Source organism: Ricinus communis, chromosome 6 (genome assembly GCF_019578655.1).
Source record: "Ricinus communis isolate WT05 ecotype wild-type chromosome 6, ASM1957865v1, whole genome shotgun sequence".
Taxonomy (NCBI): domain Eukaryota; kingdom Viridiplantae; phylum Streptophyta; class Magnoliopsida; order Malpighiales; family Euphorbiaceae; genus Ricinus; species Ricinus communis.
In genome coordinates this window covers 21,380,455-21,395,270 of record NC_063261.1, presented here as the reverse complement: position 1 = coordinate 21,395,270, position 14,816 = coordinate 21,380,455, and the positions used below count along the sequence as shown (strand labels likewise).

Genomic DNA, 14,816 nt, shown 5'->3' with positions numbered 1-14,816 from the left:
ACATAGGGGGTGACAAATAATTACATGATTGAATATTTAATGTAGAAACCTATTTTTATATTTATCCACCGTAATAAATTATTAAATGATATTTAAATATTTAATGTTGAAATTTATTTCAATGTTTAATCTTTATGAATATGTTAGTTATTTATCGATTTAATATGTAATGACTGGGGATAATATGCTAAAATACGTAAGTAATTTCTTTTTTTAGTGATTTTGTTTTAATAAATCATTTTCCATGTCATAGAATATGCTATATGGTAAGTCTTATTCAAAAGATTTGGGTCTATCCCTCCAAATACAGGAAATCTTCTTTTACAATTCATCTGGTGTCTTCCTTGATGCTAAAGTAGATCATTAGCATTATTACCATCTAATTGCTTCACTTTTTTGACATTTCTTTCCCAAATACATTCTCTGCTTAACTTCCATTCATCAAGAAGTCCTTAATTAATATAGAATATTAATCCTTTAATCCTTATAAAGAAGAAGACAAATACTGCATAGACCTCATCTAAAATTGCCCCTGCTCTCTAATGGCTTCTTGTTGCTATCCTGCTGATTTGTTTTCTTGGGTTCAGAACCTTCCACCAATTACTGAATGGCAAACAAATTCCATGTCCATATGCATATGTTCTTCTAGTTCATCGTCCCAACCATCACTTAATCTTTCTGTGACCAAGAATCTTCAAACCCCATCTGTCTCCTTCTCCATTGTTGCAAATTTCAGTCTCTCCTTCTCTCTTTGGACATCAAAGCCTATCAAAACAAACTCTAAATCCTTGAAGTTATTAGATGATGAGACAATTTCTAGTTTCTTAATCAACCTTATCGAAGATGTCCTCAGTTATTCTTCAAACAAGTGTAAATCTTCTATCAGAGTTCCAAAGCTGGACTTTGGCTCCAATTTTAAAGACATGTTCAACCTAGCATTTCTCACAGTCTCATTCCTTATTTGCATATATGAAGCTCCTGCAGATCTTCGGTCGGAATGTCTGGCTAGTCTCAAGACTGAACTGACTAATTGCAGATTAAGAGAAGGATCAAAGTCGCTTATGAAAATCATAGGATCTAATCTGGAAGAACAATGGATGCGTTCGATCAATCTTGCAATCACAAATTGGACTTCTGAGCTTGAAGTTACCAACCGAATTCTCAAGACACCATCTCCACTCTTTTCTTACTCATTTTCTACATTTGAGTTCTGGAAAGTTCAGTTGTATTGTCCTGTCATAGCTATGGATATTGAAAGCTCAAGTAATCCTTTAGCTGATGAGAGATTGCTCTTCTCCCTCAGACACCATCAGCTTGAAGGGGTAATACAGTTCAATTACAGAGTCATCATTCAAGAGAAGTGGGTGGATGTGATTGCAACTATAGATAATATAAGGTAAGCACATTAAACTAGGCACATAAATTGTGTATCATAGAACTGTTGCCTAATACATACATTTAATGAGGTATTGCCTCTGCTATATTCATAGGTGTGATGTTATTCGACTGGTGAATGAGACTCTCATGGCGAAACAAGGAGTCGGAACAGAAGAGAAACATTTTCCTTCACGAATATCATTACACTTGACTCCGATCATGCAGACCAACATAACAAGTGTTTCGGTGGGAAAATCTTCGGATAATCCGACGAGAGAGATTGAGTTAGAAAAAAGTATTGAAACTTCATTTGATCCTCCTAATACATTCTTAGGGCTTAAGCTTTCAGTAGGAGAGACTGTGTCAACCAGCATGAAGCCTTGGAAATTTGAGGAATCTGTTCATGGCTATAGCGCTATATTGAACTGGTTTCTTCATGATAGCATGGATGGAAGGGAAGTATCCTCTTCCAAACCATCAAAGATGGCACTGATCAACCCTAAAGCTTGGTTCAAGGATCGATATGCGAGTGCTCATCGGCCTTTCACTAAGCAAGGAGGTGTGGTTTTCGCTCGCGATGAGTATGGAAATGGTATCAAGTGGAAAGTGGACAAAAGTGCTATAGGGAAGACAATGGATTGGGAGATCAAAGGGTGGATTTGGTTAACTTATTGGCCCAACAAATATAGAACATTTTATAGCGAGACTAGGAGGCTGGAATTCAGAGAAATTGTTCGTCTTACCATTGCTTAGGTAACTAAGTTTCTCACACATCCTCAACAAGTATCAGCATCTACAGGGCAATTTACAGCTTCATGTTCCCATTTTGCTCTTTTCTTTCCAGAATAAAAAAAAAAAACTTTCCAATGCTGATTTCCAAATTGGAAACCAAAATTGTATAAGTTTTTCATCAATTGATAAAGAGAATCAGATATCGAAGCAGAATAATTGCATAGAAGATATTGTCAGAAATGCCCCAAATGTACTTCAATGGGAGTGATACAAACAAGAAACAAATATCTATAGCTTCACTAGTCTACAAACTATTAACACACCTGGAAAACTTCCCAAACTACTGCTTTGGTCAATTATTCAGTTCACGAAAACTATGGTTTTATAGTGGCACAATTAAATGATCAAGAGAATGGTAATGCCAAAAAAACTTGTGAAACAATCTGCAATACTTTGTAGCTTTTCAAGAACGCGTCATGATTGCCATAACAACGACAGAAAGCTCACTTGATACCATGAAATGATGGCAAGACTGCAACAAGAGGGTCTCCATACCCAACAGCATCTGTACCATACACAGACATTAATATTAAACAAAAAAATTATCAGTTTACCAATTTGGATTTAACCAGCATCAATGCCCTGATATAGCTCCTAAACTTCCATACCCTTCCCTCTTTCATTATTTAATCCGTATTAAGTTCTTAACTATATGCTCTAATGCAAAATCAAGTAAGTTATTAGAATAAGCAAGAGTTGTTTCGATAGAGACTTCTTTCTCAACTGTCATCACACTTAAATCTTAGGGCAAAAATAATAGATAAAAAATAAAAGCTGCCTAGTACAGTAACTTGAGAAACAACACTTGCACCATATGAAAAGGCATTCTATTCATAAGAAGTCCAAATGAGCACGAATGTTTCACATATCAGCACCATTGTATAGAAGGTACTTCGGTTGATACAAAATCTTCCTTATAAATGCCTTGTATGACCAAAATGCAGCATAGCTTAAAAAAACATCGGGCAAGAGGCTTAGTTCCAAAACCAATTCACTCTCTGTTTGGTAATTATTTAGACAAATATGATTAAGCAACAAGTGGCAATAATAAAATGCATAGAACCCCGTAAACACTCAACCTCAATGAACACAACAAGAAGCCAGTAATTCTCATTACTAAAGGTAGCAGAAAGCTCTTTCCTAACAAGAGCTCAGATGGAGCCATTGCATTCTTCCATTTTTTTTTTTCTTTTACAGTTTTAACTCATGCATAGCAAAATAACTTGCAAGAAGGCACCCTTTTGAGCCGTCATATATCCTGATCTAAAACTTTTTCATTCTGTTTACAGTATTTGATGTCACTTTTCAGAGATATTATGTACAAATTGAATCAGATTAGATGAAGCTATAACAAGAACTATGTTTTGGATCTAGCTATGATAAGTAAATAGAACCCATTTGATTAGTGTCCAAATAATATTCACTGATAAAGCTATAAGGGATGTTAAAACCATAAGAATAGCAATGAAATGACAGATAGTCTACCTCCATCATCGAAAAGGAGCTTTAAGACTTCTCCAGCCACATCTGACTGCAAACCATCAATAAACACCACGGTAAGGCACATTTATCACAGAAGCAAAGCCGGGCATGAAGATATGGAAACAAGAAACTAACCTTAACAGGAAGTTCAGTACCAAATTGATCCAAGTATCCTATCACTTGTCCTTCCTTAATCAAATCACCCTGTAGATTTAAAGTGCAAATTTTCAGAACTAAGAACCTAGATAACAGAAACCATGACACTATTTTTAAGAAGTCCCAACCACTTTCTGTGTTTGCATTAGATCAAGATTTTCATCTGTTTGTTCCACACCAAACCATAATGGAAAGGGCAGGTTAGTGGCAGATCCTAGCAAACTATGAATGAGCAACTTCTGTTCCTACTCGATCCTAAGAAACTATGAATAAGCAAGCTATATTGACTTTGTACTGGACATATTAGTTCTCAGGATTTAGTGCTATGCTGCTAACAAATAAAAGGAAAATAATAATTGGAACACACACACGCAGTTTATTGATGGAAAATTAAGAAAGTTGCAACATGTATAGGTTAACAGGAAAATGTTCAAAAAACCAAAAAAAAAGAAAAAAGAGGAAAAGGTAAGTATTCAACGGTGACCACAAAAATTGATAGTCCAAAAGTACGAAACATCCGGAGACTAGGTATGCCACAGTAATAAATACCTCTTTAAAGATGGGAGGCTGCCTTTTTCCTTTCACTGATCTGTTCCTTCGGAACGAGCCAACCTGGAAAGAAAATGATGCAAAATATTTCTTTTAAGGCTATAATCACAAGCAAAACAAACAAAAAGAACATAAAAATAGCTTTTGAAATCTGATAACATCAGTATATCCCTACTGTTGGAGAAGCTACTAGAACGTATCCAGTGGCTCCAGAAGCCTCTAAGGCAGCTAACTTGGCTGACTTCCCAAAGGAGACATTTGTAAATGGAGTGGCTTTTTCAGAAGAGGGTTTTGGAGGTGACAGTGGTGCAGCAACAGTAGCTGGAACATCCATGGGCTTAGTGGGGATTGGTGGTGGTTCAATGGGTGAAATGTGGGATAAAGGAGCTTTTGTAGCCCCAACATTGCGGCGCAAATGCATTTCAAAGTCTCCAACCTATAAAAAAACATCATATGACTGGTCAAAAGATATTCCATGCCTTTTATAATGCCAAAAAAAATCTGCAAATGAAAATACAATATCAAATTGCTTTTGCCACTATAATTATAATTTCAAGTGAGTTCTAGCATTTTGCTCTGATATTAATATACAACAAGAATTGCCTCCCAAGAAAAAACAAGCCAATAAGTTCACCTTGAGTTTGAGTTCAGCAACCTCTGTCTCATCACAGACCTCTAGCATCAATGCCTGAACGAATTAAATTTCAATCTAAATGATAAGGGTGCTTGTTAATGAAGATGGAAACTGCACTAATCAACGTCAAAGTAAAGAGATAAAACTAATAGCAGAATGAACTAAACAAACTATCAAATGGTGACTACAGAAGTCAGGAAAATCGGAAACAAAATAAGACAATAAGCTTGTGATGGTAATTTCGAACATTTAGCTCCTGAATTAGAGATATTACAGAATAATAAATGCTTCGTAAAGACAGAAGATAAAAAAGAAAACCTCTTAAAAAAGAAGAGCAGCACTCACTTCAAATCCACTAGGAAAAGTTGCGGTTCGAGGTCTAGTCTTCTCAACAGCGCCATCAGCAGCATCAGATTTAGCCGTAGCACCAACTTCAGGTGCTTTTACACACGACACTGACATCACGTTTCGCCTCATTTTTGGATAAGAAGAAGACATGAGCTTCCTCCCCACCGTTAACCGCTGTCCGTACATTTTACCTGAACATTCAACCAAAAAAAGAAATTAGAACGTAACATAACAAAACAACATAAACATAAATAGATCTCACTAAAAAAAAAAAATAATTAACAGATCAATAGATGAATACATTGGAGAGCGATAGAGGAGGACTCCATTGTTAGAGAGAAATCCAAGAAATGGAAGCGAATTAAGGAATTGTCTTTGTTTTGGGAGAAGAAGAAGAACAAAAAGAAGCAACAACAACTTATAGAAATGAGTCTATTTGGTTAGTTCAGCGACACGTTTGGATGTTGGAGCGTGCGTTTCTTTGTAATGTCCGCCCCCTCTCCTCTGTTTCTCCACCACCGATGACATGCCGTTTTAAGTTTTTAACTGTGTTTTTATTTTTATTTTTATTTTTTTGCTTTTCTCTCTCTTTGCGGTCTGTTAGATGTGGGTCCACTCTGTGGATATGGACCGGCCCATATGATAAACTCTCTCGGATTAGGTTGGGTTTGGACTGGGTCCATTGAAAAAAAAAATAGTCACGTTAATTGTCGAAAATCATAGTCTGATTTAAAAATCCAATAGAATCTAAAAGATAACGTTGAAATTGAAAAAGATTAGATAAATTTTGAAAATTCAAGATTCATCAACTTCACGAAATATCTCGTATATAAAAACCAATATTGCCTAAATTTCTTGTTTAATTCAATTTCAAATCTTGAAAAATCTCAGTTAATTTTGGATTAAAGGAAAAAGGTTTCTATTAACCATTTAGTTTAACATCCGCGTGGTTACTACAATTTATCTTTGATCGCATGGATTTTCGTTAAATCATTTCTAGCTCTACTGCTGGTAGAAGGTTTCCTAATAACCACAGAGCTCTACGTTACCGAGCAGCAATGGAGAAATTCTGCTACTGCAAAAAGGATCGATGCATAGATTTGCTTACAAACCGTCTTTATGCAGTACCAATTTTGTGTTCTGATTATTTAATTTTCTTGTCGCAGTTTTCGAAAACAAAATAGCTGGAACTAAGTTACTTCTCTTTAATCATTCTAGATTCTGATAATAGTCATGTCTCGAGTACCTTCTACATTACCAGCTGAACTCGACACTGTGTTTGGCTGAATATTACATTGTATGTATCTCAAAAGGGTAAACATGTGTAGTAGAAGAACCTGTAATGTGCATTTCCTTAAAAACAGCCTTGTAGCTATCCCCAACTGAATCATAGAACATCACAACAGAAAAGGCATCTTCTCCCAATTCCTTTGAGGCCGGTTGCTTTCCAACCGCGACTTTGCTCGTAACACTCCACCTGTCCGAACACCACGGAGAACGCATGAACAGAATATAACCATTAGTTGAAGCCTTTTTATCCGAGCATGAAACGGGTTATAATTAATAATATACAGATTTTGTGATTAGTTTGCATACTGTATCTAATATCTTGCCATTGTCATTCAGGCCTCCAATAGCATAAATTGCATCTCTCATCACAACAGCACCAAAGTAGCCCCTGGCTAGATTCATGGATCCCTCCATCATCCATGAACCAAGACGCGGGTCAAACACCTCTACAGTTGAGACCATCTTCTGTCCATCATAGCCACCTAAAGCATATCTGCAGACATGATATTTTCATGATTTAGTCCCAAGATACTCTCTTTATGTACAAAATTAATCTCTTCATATGCAAACTGAGGTTATAATACTTAGGTTGTAATAGTAATCAAAATCTTTAATTTGTTGTTTTCAATGTCTGAATATTTACAAGTTGATCTCTCCCTCCAAAACCCAACGAAAGATAAATAACAGTGCTCAAAAAGAAAGAAAAATTTGAAACAGGAATATCACAAGTGAACTCACAATTTGTCATTCAGAACGGCTAAGGAGTGCCATCCCCTTTTTGTAGTCATACTCGCAAGTCATCTCCATGACTCTTCTCTCGGATCAAATCTCTCAACTGAGCTGAGATATTACAAAAGAAATAATTATTATTATTATATTATAATAATTATATAATAATATTATTACTATTATTATCATTATTACTGTTATTATAATAACAACAAAGTGGGAGCATTTCGAGCAAAAACAGCATCATTATTGAAAATGATTTTCCCATTTGCATGCACAATAAGTATTCAATAAATCCAGTCTGCTTTTTGCATTTTACTAACTCAAGGAAAAGAAAATAGAATATAGAACTCATTCCCAAAAGTACAGGTGAAACAATAAGAAATGAGGAAACACCCCATGAATGACTATTAGCTACAACAAAATGCAACAAAAAAGCTTCCTGACCAAAACCAGTTGATCCATTGCAGGAATTAGCAAAACTACATTAATTAGGATTGCTGATATGTAGTTTCCATTGATGACATATAATGAATCAAAAAGTAGGTATTAGCACCACTGGAAAGTTAAATTATATATTTGATCTCAATGGACAACTAATCTGCTAATCATTAGTTCATGGAACATGTGACAATCTTAAATGCCCATAAAAAAGTCTCACTTTGTTTATTCCAATGACCAAAGCTCAGCCACAGGAAAAGAAATTTCACATACAAGGAAGATTCTATCCAGGTTAGCCAAGTCTCCCCTTCCCTCTCTCAACAAAATATTTTTAATAATTTTAATCGGAAAAATTAATTGCTTCTAAATTTTAGACTGCTCTAGGAGGAAAATGAAAATGCAAGCAGGCAGAGTTGTGAACATAGTATTACAGCTAAGGTTACCCCAAGTAACCATATTACAAGTGGATGGTAAAGCCTGCAGAAGGTAAAATACTAAGTGCCAAACTTTACTAAGTAGCAAGGCTTTCAAAATGTTATGAACCAACATTTTAATTTGGCCAAGCACTAGGATCCATAACAACAAACATTAACCTTATATTCATTATTATAAATTCGCAGTGCTCTTGCTCAAAACTCATGTGAAGGATTCTCATCAGTTTAACTGCTTTCTAGCATATTAGCCTATGCATGTACAACGGAAAAAGGAGACAAACTAAAGCTTGATCCTACCATATGCAAAGCAAATTGTACCAACAAATTTTGAATAATTCAAACCATTAACAGCAGAATAACTAATCCACCAAATAAATAGAAAGAAGAAAATAATGAAAGAAAAATGAAATCGCACTTTAAGTAACCCCCTCCATCGTATCCTCCGACAACATAAATTGTGCCACTTATTTCTGCTGCAGCAGGAGCATATCGCTGACAAAACAAAAGAAAAGTCGAACGAGTCAATAATACACTAGAAAAAAAAAATATTGACATTAATTTAGACTTTCATCTCACACCACATATTTTGCATAGTAGATCAACCAAAGACTAACATGTATCAGAATACTAGGGGTCAGTTAACGAATGTTTCACTTGCTTGTTCTAGTAGTAATAACTAGATGAGGAGCCCCACAAAAGGGCTCACTAAGTATCCAATAGACACAACTAAGGGCCACAAGCTAAATACTTCTAACTAGACAGGGCATAAACATTATCACTTTCATAAATTTCATCATCAGAAAAAAAAAAAAAAGCAATTGTCTTGGTATATCTTAGAGTGTGTCTATCTAAGAGGAAAAATGCTAATGAACATAATTTTAGGATGTACCCTTTCAAGCATTGATTGAGCAGGAATCCACTTTGCAGCATTTACATCCAACATTTCCATCTCCGAGAGACACTCATCTGCGTTCCCACCTCCAACTGCAAATATCTTGTTATTTAATGATACACCTGCCAAGTGTCCTTTCCTTTGACTCAACGATGGACGAGAAATCCACTGATTGCTTGTTGGGTTGTATGATTCAACTTTACATACAGAGAATTATAGCAGTTTTACCTCGTGAGTCACAACAACATTGCCTTAAAGAAACAAATATCAGAGTCCAAAGAGAAACAAATATACCTGTGTCATACCACAAATCACCATGCACACCACCAAACACATAAAGTTCACCATTTAACTTTGCTGCTGAAGCATGTGAACGTGCAGAGTTCATCGAAGCAAGGGGCTTTTTTAGGTCCTGAAACGGAGAATAGGAGTCTAAACCTGACAACCACAAAGAACCATCAAACCCTCCAGCTATAAGCAGCAACTCATTGGTGTTTAGATTGCTTGATTCCAACATCTTGCACCTATCTTTCAAATATTGCATTTCAGATCTTGATTCAAGCTGAATTGAAAGTTTACTCCATATATTAGTTCCGCATACAAATAAGTGGAGAAAGAAACTCATGAAAATAGGGGAAGATGAACATAAAATAACCATACACGACAACCGCAGAAGAACATCATAGATAAAGATGGAAGAGAATCATTGTATTTGAAACCAATGACCAAAAGGCTGAGTTCATAAAAGAAAAATATAATGACAAAACATAGCATTGAACAAAATTTGGGACACCTAATTAATTGGCAAAAACAAATAGAAAATTTATATTGTTTCAGAAGAGGCAAACATAAAGACTTTATGCTTAAACTATAGAGGTAAACATATAACATAAACATATATGACCAAATAATAAGTTTGACAAACATGAACTGTACATCATAGCAATGGTGTAGCACAAGCCAATAGTCAAATGCTAACTAGTTTAACACATCTAATTATACTATCAGGACGCGCAGAATGCAAAATTTTTATAGTTAAATGATAAAAAGGAGATACTGATGAAACAGCCTACCAGCTCTTGCTCCAAACAATTAACTTTTCGAGCTTGCATCGACTGAGATCCCTTCAACTCTTCCACTTCCAGTAATAACTTGAACATTATATAACAGAGTAAAAGGCCATTAGATGCAGAGAAATTCCAAAGTTAAATGATGAATTACAATTGATAGCCTCAATCACCTTGGCTACTATAGAGTGAAAATCAAGAGACTTAATTTCAGAAGCATATGCATCCCTTAAATGAGCTGCAGCATCTTCTCCCTGATTATCCTCTGCTATGATTACATTTGCCATAGCTTCATATAAGGATTCACAATTTGATTCAGCATATATGTGCTCCTCAACAGGTAAATCCCCATCAATATTAACCTTGGAAGGTTGACTTTCTTCATTCAAAGGTAACACGCATGACGAGCTCCATTCCGCATTGAAGCAATCTGCAGGGAGGTTAAGAACTTGGCCTTCCTGCCTTATATCAAAACTGGCCAGAGTTGCACCACTTTTAAAACCATCCTTATCAGCGGCAGCTTCCAAAACATGAGTTTGATTTAGGTAAGGTGACGGTTCGAATTGTAAATTGTACTGATCCATATTGGAAAGATTTGATATCAAAGCTGAAGTCTTTGAATCTTCAGTTTCCCTTGCTTTGTTGAACAAGGCAGTCCATGGTTTCTTAGAAAGAGAAGTAGTCAAACCACCAACAATGGGAGGATCACTCGAGTAACATCCTGCACTATCAGTTTGAACTGTGTGAACACCCTGTATTATGTCCAATTGATCTACACATGTGCCTTGCTTGACGTCAGATTGATCAGTCCGAACAACAGATGAACTCGTACTTTTTACAATAGAACAATAAGAAAGCCCAGAGCTGGGTCTCACACATGAAATGCCTTTCTCTGTTACCCCTCCATTAGCATTAATCTGAACTTCCAACCTCTGCTTTTCTCTGGTAAGATACGAAAAAGTCAGAGAGGATTGGAAAGATATGACTTGCATTAGATGTCTCAAATATGCAACACTCTAACCTTGCATTAGAACCAAATAAACCTTTGTGCAGCACGTTTTGTTTCTGTATTATCGGAGAAGAAGAAAATAATGAAATCAATTTTTTAGTTTGATTGTGGTCCAATTCAAACCAAAATAGCTTTGGTGCATAGTAGTTCTCAGCAATTATAGGACCAAATTGATCTTCTACCAATGGCTGACACTTCATCCGAATGTGGAACTTAACCTGAAACACAAAAGCTATATTCATTATTTCGTTTGTTAGCTAGGAAACCAAAATTTCATGCATTACCTGTGCAGCATATGGAGTAGAATCTAAACCATCTTCAATCCATGCTTGTGAATTGATATTGAGCCCTCCATGATTTGCAGCCTCGAATATACCATGGAGCTTTCTATCACTGTAGTTGAATAGAAATAGCGGCATGCCAGGGTAGATGTTCTTTACATACAAGAAATGAGGAGCAGGTAACCCTGCCAGAAGTCCAAAAATACTTAAACGAGTTTTGGAGTCGGGAGCATAGGAAATCATATAAGTGCATAAGGGAATTTTCTTCTCAGAAGCAAACATATGAAAGGTAGCAACTAACCAAACAATGAGCTTGAAAAACATTCTTCAAATGTATTATGCTTGCAACCAAATATGACTGCAGCTAGATCACACGTCCTTAGGTTCCTCGAAGTGTGAATGGCATTTGCTGTCCATGAAGGTTGAGATTTCCCACTTGCAATAATAGTCTGTGTCTTCCTTCCAGCACCCATTCTGTAGATAAGAAAAGATAGCTGAGAAATATTTTAGTAGCTTTGCATCTTCAAGTAATCACAGCTAAACAAGAAGCATGGCCGCAAAAATTTGAAAGAATGGAATCTTACTAAGTGGTGGAATTTCACTTTTCAGTTTTGAACCAACAAATAACATTTAGATAAGATTTTAACTCCAAATCATGAAGAAAAATTTTGCTTTATCTTTTTTGGAAAATGAACCATGTGCAAGAGTTCAATTAAATTTCAATTCGTTCAAAATGTCTTTTTTTTTCTTAAGTTGAAAGAATTGCATTCTAGTAACTAGTGACTTCCAAATATAACAATTGACTAAATAGAATTAAATTGAATCAAATTCTTTCGTTTTTATATTTCCAAAACAAGGGATAGGAATGCAAAACGAGCATGATATGTTTCTACTCTACCAAAGCCATTATTCTTTCCCAAGTCATATTCTTTCCCACCTTCAGATAAAACGAAGTTAAATCAATAATTAAACTGAAAGCTAACAAAGTGCAACAAATAAACATTTACATTATAACAATCAAAATTGATGATAAATAAAAGAGAAAAAGTATGCATTCAGTTACTCAATATAAAGGCACGCGCACAGAAGGCACTTTCACTATTTTTAACCAGTCAGTTTAGTTCAATAAGCAACGCTATAGCTATAAAAAATACAAAAAATAGAATCAAAAACAAACTTTTATCATTATAAGTTTTACTGCAAAAAATCAAATAATTTAGTAATAATCAAATAAATAAATATCAAACTTGGCGATTATCTTTCGCTCCACAGTTCAGATATTTTACTATGAAATATATAATTTCATGAATAATTTTTATCTGAAAACTAAAAACTTCAGCTAATTTTTTTTTTATTTTAAAAAAAAGTACATAAATAAAACAAAAGTTTAAAAAGAATGAGGATGAACCTAAGATTTTGAAAGTCGACGAAGTAAAGAAAAGGAAGGTGAGGAGTGTTAGCTTCTAGGGAAAATAAGGCGAGAAAATGGAAGAAAGTTAGGGGGAGGGGTTTAAGTTAGTAGTAAGGCAGTAGTACTAGTAAACCCATGCTGAAACTAGAAATACAAGAGACAGAAAGTTAGAAATGGACTGAACAGACTCCTGAAACCGCGAAGCGCGGTGTTGTGATTTTATAAGGCAATGCAGCTCGGTTCGAGATTACGGTCTTACCCCTCTAAGAATTTTGTCTTTATTTGTAATAATTGGATAAGAGATTCAAAGAGGTGAGGATGATTTTGTAATTTAAAGGCTGACAGAATATTTTTGATGTGGTCATTGGGATTTTGCTCAGACTGTCTACAAATAAAATAAAGCTTAATTACCCTTGGTTATCAAATCTAGTTTTTAAATTTTTTTAATTTGGTGTCATATTTAATATTAGTTTTAATTTTAATATTAAATAAAATTATTAACTAAATTTACTGATATGATATAAAGTACAATAAAGAAGAGCTAAATCAATATTAAAATTATAAATTCGTTAAATTATTAAAATATTATTATTTAAACTTTGTAAAATTATTTTTTCAGTTTTAGCGTTTTATTAATTTTATATACTTAATTAATAATATTTTAGTAATACTAGTATTGATTTAGTTATTTTTTTTATTATCGCTAGAATTCATATTATATCGGTAAATTCAATGATAATTTTATTTGAAATAAAAATTAGAATTGATATTAAAATATGATAAAAAATACTGAAAAAATTGGAAGGAATAAAAATATCTCTATATATCTATGATATATGAATGGGAGAAAACCCCTCGATCAAACCAAACCCTTACTTTATTTTTGTTTCGGAGTAAGCTCTTTAGCTTGAACAGGACATTTAGTCTATATCGCTATTTTAGGGGAGAATACATTCGATGGAATAATTTCTTAGATGTATTACCACATCCGAAAATAATTTATCCTCGAAACGTCGTAGAGAATTAAAAATTCTAATTTCTTTTAATTTAAAAAATAAAAACAATATTTATATAAATACCAAAATTTTATACTAAATTTAGTAATAAAAGCAAAATTCAGCTATAAAATATAAATATTTATCCTTATATTATTTTATATTATACTAATAGTCTATTAATATTTAAAGATTATAACCTTTCATTTTTTTTCTTAAACAATTATTTAATAGGCGTACAACTCTTTGTTTTCTATCTAATATACAAATTACATTTTATGTTTTATTTATTACATCAAAATTTATTATATTTTAATAAAACTAACTATTAGTTATTTTATACAAAATTTAGAAAATTTAAAAAATAAATTAATAAAACATATAATTTAATTTTTAAATTTATTATTGAATACTATTCTCATTCAAAATATTCTTTTAGACAAAACATAAAAAGCAATTTGTGTATTAAATCAAATTTAGCTAATGATGATTTAAAAAATATTCTAATAGAATAAATTTTTAATATAAAATTAAAAATAAATAATAAATAATATAATATAGAATAATAGATGAGATGTATAGCAATCCCTCAAGTAAAAAATAGATGCCACTGCTTTTCCTGTTTTTTTTTTTTTTTTTGAATTTATGGTTTTCCTTTCTTACTTTTTAATACTTTTCACAATTTGTACCCAAAAAGAAATACCTGTTAGGACAAAAATAATTAATCATTGTCTTTGTAAAAAAGTTCAGGCATTAAATTGTCTTGCTCTTTTAACCTCTGCTTTTCTCTGGTAAGACGTAAAATAAATCAGAGAGGAAACACATTCTTGGAGAGATCTGACTTGCATTAGATGTCTTAAATATGCAACACTCTTGCCTTGCATTAGAACCAAATGAACCTCTGAGAAACATGCTTTGTTATTGTGGCA

At 33.8% G+C, this 14,816-nt stretch overlaps 3 protein-coding genes across 3 annotated transcripts; 1 reads left to right on the top strand and 2 right to left on the bottom strand.

The window, feature by feature from the left end:
- The first annotated feature begins 269 nt into the window (after positions 1-269).
- Positions 270-2,325, top strand: LOC8259486. Its single transcript, XM_002520756.4, has 2 exons — positions 270-1,396; positions 1,491-2,325. Exons 1-2 carry the CDS (start codon positions 543-545, stop codon positions 2,128-2,130), a joined length of 1,494 nt encoding a protein of 497 aa, XP_002520802.2. The 5' UTR covers positions 270-542; the 3' UTR covers positions 2,131-2,325.
- Positions 2,310-5,863, bottom strand: LOC8259487 (biotin carboxyl carrier protein of acetyl-CoA carboxylase). Its single transcript, XM_002520757.3, has 8 exons — positions 5,640-5,863; positions 5,336-5,529; positions 4,991-5,044; positions 4,532-4,792; positions 4,357-4,419; positions 3,787-3,855; positions 3,655-3,700; positions 2,310-2,674 (listed from the first exon to the last, which is right to left on the bottom strand). The coding sequence occupies exons 1-8, from the start codon at positions 5,665-5,667 to the stop codon at positions 2,613-2,615; spliced, it is 777 nt and encodes a 258-aa protein (XP_002520803.2). The 5' UTR covers positions 5,668-5,863; the 3' UTR covers positions 2,310-2,612.
- Positions 5,864-6,523: 660 nt separating this feature from the next.
- LOC8259488 lies at positions 6,524-13,070 on the bottom strand. Its single transcript, XM_048375824.1, has 12 exons — positions 12,890-13,070; positions 11,783-11,955; positions 11,485-11,666; positions 11,213-11,418; positions 10,365-11,133; positions 10,198-10,275; positions 9,419-9,686; positions 9,122-9,321; positions 8,648-8,724; positions 7,367-7,468; positions 6,935-7,121; positions 6,524-6,815 (listed from the first exon to the last, which is right to left on the bottom strand). The coding sequence occupies exons 2-10, from the start codon at positions 11,952-11,954 to the stop codon at positions 7,426-7,428; spliced, it is 1,995 nt and encodes a 664-aa protein (XP_048231781.1). The 5' UTR covers position 11,955; positions 12,890-13,070; the 3' UTR covers positions 6,524-6,815; positions 6,935-7,121; positions 7,367-7,425.
- Between the last annotated feature and the right edge of the window lie 1,746 nt (positions 13,071-14,816).